This window comes from Heteronotia binoei, chromosome 1 (assembly GCF_032191835.1).
Source record: "Heteronotia binoei isolate CCM8104 ecotype False Entrance Well chromosome 1, APGP_CSIRO_Hbin_v1, whole genome shotgun sequence".
NCBI lineage: Eukaryota > Metazoa > Chordata > Lepidosauria > Squamata > Gekkonidae > Heteronotia > Heteronotia binoei.
Window position 1 is genome coordinate 270,490,181 of NC_083223.1, and position 10,159 is coordinate 270,500,339.

The 10,159-nt window shown below is 49.2% G+C and overlaps 1 protein-coding gene across 1 annotated transcript; it reads left to right on the plus strand.

Annotated features, from left to right (window-relative positions):
* The first annotated feature begins 6,633 nt into the window (after positions 1 to 6,633).
* LOC132582968 (protein S100-A7-like) lies at positions 6,634 to 8,527 on the plus strand. The gene is made up of 2 exons (XM_060254669.1): positions 6,634 to 6,786; positions 8,351 to 8,527. Exons 1-2 carry the CDS (start codon positions 6,634 to 6,636, stop codon positions 8,525 to 8,527), a joined length of 330 nt encoding a protein of 109 aa, XP_060110652.1.
* The last annotated feature ends 1,632 nt before the right edge of the window (positions 8,528 to 10,159 follow it).

Sequence of the window (10,159 nt, forward strand, 5' to 3'; positions counted from 1 at the left end):
CTGTAGGTAGCTCGGGTGCCTGAGTGGGACAGGAGAGAGGAAACCCCCCCAGGCAGAGACTCAAGTAATGCATGAAGAAGCAGGGTGCTTTTTGGAGGAACAGAAAGGGGACCCCATAGCCGGGGAAGAGGGCATTTAGCCAACCCACCCAGAAATCTATAGATAGTTTGGGTGCCTGAGTGGGAGAGGAGAGAGGAACCCCACCCCCTCCGAGGCAGAGACTCAAGCAATGTAGGAAGAAGCGGGGTGCTTTTTGGAGGAGCAGAAAGGGGACCCCACAGCCGGGGAAGAGGGCATTTAGCCAAGCATCCCAGAAATCTGTAGGTAGCTTGGGTGCCTGAGTGGGAGAGGAGAGAGGACCCCCCCCCCCCCAGGCAGAGACTCAAGCAATACAGGAAGAAATGGGGTGCTTTTTGGAGGAGCAGAAAGGGGACCCCACAGCTGGGGAAGAGGGCATTTAGCCAAGCTCCCCAGAAATCTGTAGGTAGCTCAGGTGCCTGAGTGGGAGAGGAGAGAGGACCCCCCCCCCAGGCAGAGACTCAAGCAATACAGGAAGAAATGGGGTGCTTTTTGGAGGAGCAGAAAGGGGACCCCACAGCTGGGGAAGAGGGCATTTAGCCAAGCTCCCCAGAAATCTGTAGGTAGCTCGGGTGCCTGAGTGGGAGAGGAGAGAGGAACCCCCCCCAGGCAGAGACTCAAGCAATACAGGAAGAAACGGGGTGCTTTTTGGAGGAGCAGAAAGGGGACCCCACAGCCAGCATGCAGAGAAATGGCGGTTTTCAGAACCCACAAAAGTGAACGGTCCACCCCCAAATCAAATCAAAAACATGTTTTAATAGAAAAAAAATCTATCCATGCTTCCCACTCTTCACGGCAAAGAAAAAGGCGGCGGGGGCGGAGGGAATGTAGCTCTGAATGCAAGGAAAGGAGAAAAAAGAGAGAGGCGATGCGTTTACTCTGACAGTTTGTATAGAGGTCAGGGGATTCAGCAGGTTCCTCCACCCACCCCAGTAATTCCCACCCCTCCTCAGTCCGCCAAAAGATATTCTTTCACGCGCAAGGAGAACAAGACTTGCAAAACCCAGATGCAACCAGAGGACAGGAGTGCGCCTCCAGTAATTATATAATTCCCCCATCACCACCACCATCCTGAGGAAGTCGGATCGATGCCTGTCATTGGAAATCAGACTTGCCTGTCATCTTCAGACTGTCACGATTGGTCCTTTGATGGCTGGAAATGTCCCACCCATGCCCACTTTTCAGTGTGGAACTCCATGAGTGGAGTTTCTTTGCCAAGAGTGCTCAAGTAGTTCCGAACCGGGCAGAAAGTTCAGAGACTTCTTGGTCTGAACATGTGACTTTCGAACCGAACTGTCCAAACCTCGAACAATGTAAAGTCTGGGCCAGATTTTGTACGGTGTTTGGGTCTTTGCCCATCCCTAATAATTTCTCAGGCAAGGTCCTATTAGTATCCGGCCAACTTTGGTCCCCTCGCCCATTTTGACAGAAGTCAAAACTGAGGCAAATTTTGCCTCCCCTGAGCCTGCAGGGATAGGAAACCAAGACAAGGAACTTCAGGAAGACCCAGGTCTTTTGTTGTCTCCCTTGTCTACAATTGCTCCTTCTCTAACCCAACATCTCAGAGAGAAGGATCACAGGTGACTTCTTGGAAGAAACTGCAGATCTTCACAGGGTGTGGTGGAGAAGCCAATATTTCATATTCTGGTAACTGGTTTGAGAAGTCTGAGACAGAGAGATGGGTGTTTTGTGGGATGTCTGCCATGCATCTTGCAGAGGTCTATAACCAAAATATTCCTAATGATCCAAACTCACTTCTCCCCAAACCAACCAGCTGAACGAACCTCCCTTTTCTCCCTTCTAGCTGCACTGTTGTGTCAGACCACAGGTGACCCTGAACCAAATGATTGGTCCATCAAACCCAGTATTGTTTACTCAGAGTGGCAGAAACTCTCCCAGGTCTAGGGCTGCCAACCCCCCGGAGTTGGGTGAGGGTTCTCCCACAATGGAGGTTCCCAACCCGCCAGCCCCTATGTTGAGCGCCAACTGCTCTAGGCATTTCCAGGAAAACTCTATTATTTTCCTGGACGCTCTAGCAATTTGGGAGGGAAAACTCTATGGTACAATAGGCCGTGGGGGGACTTGGCAACCCTATCTAGGTCTCTGGCAGAGAAAGATCTTTCACATAACTTCCTGCCTGGTCCTTTTAGTAGAGATGGTGGGGATTGAACCTGGAGCCTAGGAGACTGAAACTGAGGCATCTCCCAATCCAGTATTTGTGCTTCACATTTTTCTGGCCCAGATGTAAGACTTTGCACTTATCTTTGTTGAATTGCATCCTGTTCAGAGGAGTGGGCAGTTGCGAACAGGATGCTATTCAACAAAGAACCTCCCCCTGCGATGACATCTCCCAGAAGTGACATCATCAAAGGCTTACATCTGAGCCACAAAAATGTGAAGCACTTTTGGGAAGTAGTATGTGCAAAAGAGATCTTGGGGTACTAGAGGACTGTAAACTATATATAAGCACTCAGTGTGATGCTGCGGCAAAAAAGGCAAATTCAATTCTGGGTTGTATCGAAAGGGCTATAGCATCAAAATCACAGGAGGTCACAGCTCCGCTGTATGCTGCCTTGGTCAGGCCACACCTGGAGTACTGTGTGCAGTTTTGGAGGCCTCACTTCAAAAAAGATGTGGACAAAAAGATGTGGACAAAATTGAGTGGGTGCAGAAGAGAGCAATGAGGATGATCAAGGGCCTGGAGGAAGATCCCTAGGAGGAAAGGTTGAGGGCTTTGGGGATGTTCAGTCTGGAGAAGAGAAGAAGAAGAAGGTATTGGATTTATATCCCACCCTTTACTCCGAAGAGTCTCAGAGCGGCTCACAATCTCCTTTCCCTTCCTCCCCCACAACAGACACCCTGTGAGGTAGATGAAGATATTGGATTTATATCCCGCCCTCCACTCCGAAGAGTCTCAGAGCGGCTCACAATCTCCTTTCCCTTCCTCCCCCACAACAGACACCCTGTGAGGTAGATGAAGATATTGGATTTATATCCCGCCCTCCACTCCGAAGAGTCTCAGAGCGGCTCACAATCTCCTTTACCTTCCTCCCCCACAACAGACACCCTGTGAGGTAGATGAAGATATTGGATTTATATCCCGCCCTCCACTCCGAAGAGTCTCAGAGTGGCTCACAATCTCCTTTACCTTCCTCCCCCACAACAGACACCCTGTGAGGTAGATGAAGATATTGGATTTATATCCCATCCTCCACTCCGAAGAGTCTCAGAGCGGCTCACAATCTCCTTTCCCTTCCTTCCCCACAACAGACACCCTGTGAGGTAGATGAAGATATTGGATTTATATCCCATCCTCCACTCCGAAGAGTCTCAGAGCAGCTCACAATCTCCTTTCCTTTCCTCCCTCACAACAGACACCCTGTGAGGTAGATGAAGATATTGGATTTATATCCCGCCCTCCGCTCTGAAGAGTCTCAGAGCGGCTCACAATCTCCTTTCCCTTCCTCCCCCACAACAGACACCCTGTGAGGTAGATGAAGATATTGGATTTATATCCCACCCTCCACTCCGAAGAGTCTCAGAGCGGCTCACAATCTCCTTTCCCTTCCTCCCCCACAACAAACACCCTGTATGGTGGGTGGGTCTGAGAGGGCTCTCACAGCAGCTGCCCTTTCAAGGACAACCTCTGCCAGAGCTATGGCTGACCCGAGGCCATTCCAGCAGGTGCAAGTGGAGAAGTGGGGAATCAAACCCGGTTCTCCCAGATAAGAGTCCGCACACTTCACCACTACACCAAACTGGCTCTCAAGAGGAGATTGAGCGGGGACACAATGGCTCTCTTGAAGTATTTGAAAGGCTGTTCCACTTGGCAGCCAAGGACAGGACCTGAGGCAATGGGCTCAAATTACAAGCAGAAAAGAACCGGCTGGATAAAAGGGGGGAAGAATTTACCATCAGAGCAGTTCAGAGGTGGGACCAGCTGCCTAGGAAGGTGGTGAGCTCCCCCTTCATTGGCAGTCTTCAAAACGCAGTTGGATGATTATTGGTCGGAGATGCTTTAGGCTGATCCTGCATGGAGCAGGGGGTTGGACTAGAGCAGGGGTGTCGAACTCATTTGTTATGAGGGCCAGCTCTGACATAAATGAGACCTCGTTGGGCCAGGCCATGTTGGGTTGGGCCGAGTCATCTTGGGCCGGGCCATGTGTGTATGTACCTATTTAAGATTAGGTAGCAGAGATATAAATTTTATAAAGAACACAGACAAACACAATTTTAAAAAAACCGCTTAAAATGTTAGCATTCATTGGTCTTAAAGATGCTTTCTTTGTATTTCTGCCATGGGATCCAGAGAACTGGGCAAAGGAAGCTCTGGCTCTTTCCTTCCATACCCCTTTCTTTCCATACTCTTTCCAGACTGGGGGTGGGTGGGTAGAGACTCAGCCAATAGAAGGAAGAGAGACTTGGTTCAGTAGCTCTGCTGTGCAACTGAGAGGGCCTGACAAAGCAAGCTCTCCCTCCCTCCTTCCTCCCCAAGGGAGGAGTCTCAGCCAAGGGAGAAAACAGAGGTTTTGCTCTGTAGCTCCTGTGCGGTTCACCAAGCCTTGTAAAGCAAGCTGTTATACAGACGGACAAGAAATCAAAGGTACACAACCCACCATGAAAACCAGCTTCTGTTATTGAATTATACAAAGTCAACAAAATTAAACGTGCTCATATACAAATTCCACCATCATAATTACAAAACAACCATAACTTTCAGTCCTTAATGAAAAAGGAAGCATTCGCACCAAGAGTCCTTCTTTTCATCTTGTGGTAAAACTTGCCAATCCATTCCATGAAATCCTGGTGAAGCACTCCAGATGATTAATGTCTGTCAAAAGATGCAGCCAATAATCCAAGTTTCCAAGGACAACGTCGTAATGAACCCTTGTTTCGCGTGAGCTTCTTCAAGCTGCAATAATCCTCTTAACAATTCTTCTTAAGTATTAGGCCAAAAAGCCGGCTTGTTTAAAGGAACACCATAATAGAAGCTGGTTTTCACGATGGGTTATGTACCTTTGATTTCATGTCCTTTTGCCGTGTTACTCTCTGTGTGTTATACAGAAGGAAGCAAGAAAGAATGAGACGGAAGCAGATGACAGCCAGTTGCTCAGGGGCCTGATAGGAGCCCTCCGCGGGCCTGATTTGGCCCCCGAACTGCATGTTTGACACCCCTGGACTAGAGGGTCTGTGTGGCCCCTTCCAACTCTATGATTCCATGGGCCTTCTCCAGATGTTCTACCCCAGATGTTCCATTTGGTTCAGTGTTTGATGGCCACTCGGCTGCTTCCAGAAACTCAAAGGCCGGAAAAAAGATATCCATCCTCTATTTCTTGTCTATCTGGTGCTGAGTTAGACAGTCTATGAACTCGATGGTTCTATTTAGCTATTAAGGCTAGTGTCTATTCTCATAGTTTAAAAACGCATTTTAGCCAGTTGCTGTTGCCACATTTTTGGTCTGCAAATCCTCTCCTTTCTTCCTACTCTGTCTACTACATCCGCCTCTGTTTGTAATAGCTCCCTCACCACTTCTTCTATATGCCTGATGGATGAACATTTCTATGCATCCCTGGAACTGAACTGTGACTCACTTAAGCTCATGTTGATATGACTTTTTTTTAAGTCTTCAAAGTGCTATTGAACTCATAAGAACATAAGAGAAGCCATGTTGGATCAGGCCAATGGCCCATCCAGTCCAACACTCTGTGTCACAGTGGCCATAAGAACATAAGAGAAGCCATGTTGGATCAGGCCAGTGGCCCATCCAGTCCAACACTCTGTGTCACACAGTGGCAATAAAAACCAAGTGCTATCAGGAGGTACATCAGTGGGCCAGGACACTAGAAGCCCTCCCACTGTGCCCCCCCAAAACCACTGAGCATCACTGAGCAGACAGAGAGTTCCAACAATATGTTGTGGCTAATAGCCACTGATGGACCTCTGCTCCATATGTTGATCCAATCCCCTCTTGAAGCTGGCCATGCTTGTAGCCACCCCTCTCCCTCAGTGGCAGTGAATTCCATGTGTTAATCACTTTTTGGGTGAAGAAGTACTTCCTTTTATCCATTCTAACCTGACTGCTCAGCAATTTCATTGAGTATCCATGAATTCTTGTGTTGTGAGAAAGGGAGAAAAGTGCTTCTTTCTGTATTTTCTCTATCCCATGCATAATCTTGTAAACCTTTATCATGTCACCCCTCACTCGACGTTTCTCCAAGCTAAAGAGCCCCAAGCGTTTTAACCTTTCTTCATAGGGAAAGTGTTCCAACCCTTTAATCACTCTAGTTGCCCCTTTCTGCACTTTTTCCAATGCTATAATATCTTTTTTGAGGTGCGGTGACCAGAATTGTACACAGTACTCCCAATGAGGCTGCACTATCAACTTATGCAGGGGGCATTATAATACTGGCTGATGTGTTTTCAAAAAACTCCTGTGTGATTTAGCTTCAACAAGACTGACGGAGCTCCCCTCGGGAATCTCTATCGTTTGATTCCCCTCCCTCAAATTTTTAAAAAATGTCACCTCATTTCAGGTTCTTCTGAACGCTCAGAGAGATGTCAACTAGTCTGGAACAGTGCCTGAACTGCGTGGTCGACATCTACCACTATTACTGCACTCTGGACCCTGTGGATGACTACCTCCATCTGAACGAATTCCGGGCATTCATGAGGCAACAAGCCCCAAGCTTCCTTTGGAGAACCACACCAGTAAGTAACTTATGAAGAGATAACCAACCACAGCTAGCGATGGGGTGAGGCTGTAAGCAGTTGGGCCAATGGGGCTTTGCTTTCTTCAAGCCCAAAGCTTTTGGGATCGCGGTAGAATTTCTTTCTTTAATCATCGAGAAACGGATTGCACGGCGATACTCAGTATCTTGGAAACCATCTCTGTAGCTTTTTCCGAGCACAGTTCCCTGATATGGCATGTGCCACATGCTTTAGGAAAGACCATGCAGGAGGTGAGAGCATCCTGGGAGAGCTCCCTCAGCCCCACCCACCTCACAGGGTGTTTGTTGTGGGAGAGGAGGGTAAAGGAGTTTGTAGGTCGCTCTGAGATGCTGTCCTTGAATGGGCAGCTTCTGGAAGAGCTCTCTCAGCCCCACCCACCTCACAGGGTGTCTGTTGTGGGGGAAGAAGGTAAAGGAGATTGTAGGCCACTCTAAGACGCTGTCCTTGAAAGGGCAGCTTCTATTTCTGCCATGGGATCCAGAGAAATGGGCAAACGAAGCTCTGGCTCTTTCCTTCCATACCCCTTTTCTTCCATACCCATACCTCTTTCCTTCCAGTTTGGTGTAGTGGTTAAGTGTGCGGACTCTTATCTGGGAAAACCGGGTTTGATTCCCCACTCCTCCACTTGCACCTGCTAGCATGGCCTTGGGTCAGCCATAGCTCTGGCAGAGGTTGTCCTTGAAAGGGCAGCTGCTGTGAGAGCCCTCTCCAGCCCCACCCACCTCACAGGGTGTCTGTTGTGGGGGAGGAAGGTAAAGGAGATTGTGAGCCGCTCTGAGACTCTTCGGAGTGGAGGGCGGGATATAAATCCAATATCTTCTTCTTCATCTACTCTTTCCAGACTGGGGGGGGGGGAGAGCCTCAGCCAATAGAAGGAAGAGAGGCTTGGTTCAGTAGGTCTGCTGTGCAATTGAGAGGGCCTGACAAAGCAAGCTCTCCCTCCCTCCTTCCTCCCCAGGGGAGGAGCCTCAGCCAGTGGAGAAAACAGAGGTTTTGCTCTGTAGCTCCTGTCCAGTTCAGCAAGCCTTGTAAAGCAAGCTGTGATGCAGAAGGAAGCAAGAGAGAGGAAGAAGGAAGATGACAGCCAGTTGCTCAGGGGCCTGATAGGAGCCCTCCGCGGGCCTGATTTGGCTCCTGAACTGCATGTTTGACACCCCTGGACTAGAGGGTCTGTGTGGCCCCTTCCAACTCTATGATTCTATGGGCCTTCTCCAGATGTTTTACCCTGAGCCATTGTTCAGTTTGATTTGGTTCAGTGTTTGATAGCCACTCAGTTGCTTCCAGAAACTCAAAGGCCAGAAAAAAGACTATCCATCCTTTATTTCTTGTCTATCTAGTGCTAAGTTAGACAGTCTATGAACAAGTATTTATTCAGTTTCCAGTTTTGAAGTTGTCAAGTTTGAATCCTGCTGCCACATGTCCCGGGTGGTCCAATAATGCCCAGTTTTGTTTTTTAAATAAAAATGATCCCACGAGAAGTTTCTTCTCCCCTGGCAGTAATGCAAACACCCTTTTCTGTTTCTTCTTTTTTTACAACCTTCAGCCTAACATGCATGTGGACCAATATATCCAACGAATCTTTCGAAATGCCGACAGGAACCAAAATGGGTACCTCCACTTCACTGAATTTGCGTCGGTGATATCATCCATCCTGGATGATGCCCACAACAGTTCCCATGATTATGGACAAAAATCATCTGGACACGGGCACAGACATTGAATCTTCAAGGCCCTGGATGCTCAGTTACGCCACCCATTGGCTCTCTCCATACATAATGAGATTGTCTGCAACAAAACGAACCTAACTGGGCATTAGCGGGCAGCCATTGTGGGTCGTCTAAAATAATAAAGCATGCATCTGAAAAATCTCAGTCTCCTCTTCTTATGTTGGTGACAGAATCGTAAGGGTAAGGTTGCCAGTTCAAGAAATATCTGGGGACTTTGGAGGTGGAGCCAGGAGACACTGGAGGCAGAGCCAGGAGACACTGGGGTGGAGCCGGGAGACATTGGGGGTGGAGCCAGGAGACACTGAGGGTGGAGCCAGGAGACACTGGGGTGGAGCCAGGAGACATTGGGTGTGGAGCCAGGAGACATTGGGGGTGGAGCCAGGAGACATTGGGGGTGGAGCCAGAAAACACTGGGGGTGAAGCCAGGAGACACTGGGGGTGGAGCCAGGAGACTTTGGGGATGAAGCCAGGAGACACTGGGGGTGGAGCCAGGAGACACTGGGGTAGAGCAAGGAGGCACTGGGGGTGAAGCCAGGAGACACTGGGGGTGGAGCCAGCAGACACTGGGGGTGAAGCCAGGAGACACTGGGGGTGGAGCCAGGAGACTTTGGGGGTGAAGCCAGGAGACACTGGAGGTGGAGCCAGGAGACACTGGGGGTGGAGCCAGGAGACGTTGGGGCTGGAGCCAGGAGACATTGGGGGTGGAGCCAGGAGACACTGGGGTGGAGCCAGGAGACTTTGGGGATGAAGCCAGGAGACATTGGGGGTGGAGCCAGGAGACATTGGGGGTGGAGCCAGGAGACATTGGGGTGGAGCCAGGAGCCAGGGTGTGACAAGCACAATTGAACTCCAAAGGGAGTTCTGGCCATCACATTTAAAGGAACCATACACCTTTTAAACGCTTTCTTCCATAGGAAATAATGAAGGATAGGGGCACCTTCTTTTGGGGCTCATAGAATTAGATCCCCTGGTCCAATCTTTTTGAAACTTGGGGTGTATCTTGAGGAGAGGCACTGGATGCTATACTCTACCTCAAAATACAGCCCTCCCCTGAGCCCCAGATGCCCGCAGATCAATTCTACATGATTTCCTATGGGAATAAGTCTCCATAGGGAACAATAGAAATTCTGGGAGGGCAGACATTTCCCTCCCCTCCCCCCACCCCGCTTTCAGATGTCCCTGAAGCGGGGGGGGGGGAGGGCCTCCAAACCGGTGGATCCCCTGCCCCCATCTGTGGATTAGGCAAAGCAAGAAAAACACTGCGCACCAAATGTTGCAATATAAGTGCAAAACACTCTTTTACCCAACCATTTTATAACTGTAATTCTCAAATGTCCTTCAAAGCAAGTAAACAGCCCTTAGTAGAAACTCAAACTTTAAACGTTGCCAGGTATGAAACTCTGCTGTCTTCTTGTCTTTCTGGTGGGAGACACAGGTAGCCCGCCTGTTCCTCTTTGAAGAGCAATTCAACAGATGTAGTAGCAGCGACACGAGTCCTAGGTTCAAATTCGTGTTTCCTTTACACTTCCTCTGGCCGCTATTTTTACAATCCGGAACCCGTGCTTAGGCAACAGCTCACAGCCATATCTTATTGGCATGCATGAATGGTTCTTCAAGTGTAAAGG

What these genes read in the sequence shown, in the direction of transcription:
- LOC132582968 (XM_060254669.1), top strand. Translation starts at nt 6,634, where the DNA reads ATGTCAACTAGTCTGGAACAGTGCCTGAACTGCGTGGTCGACATCTAC. An exon ending in TCCTTTGGAGAACCACACCA is followed by an intron (nt 6,787 to 8,350) that starts GTAAGTAACTTA and finishes TACAACCTTCAG; the next exon opens with CCTAACATGCATGTGGACCA.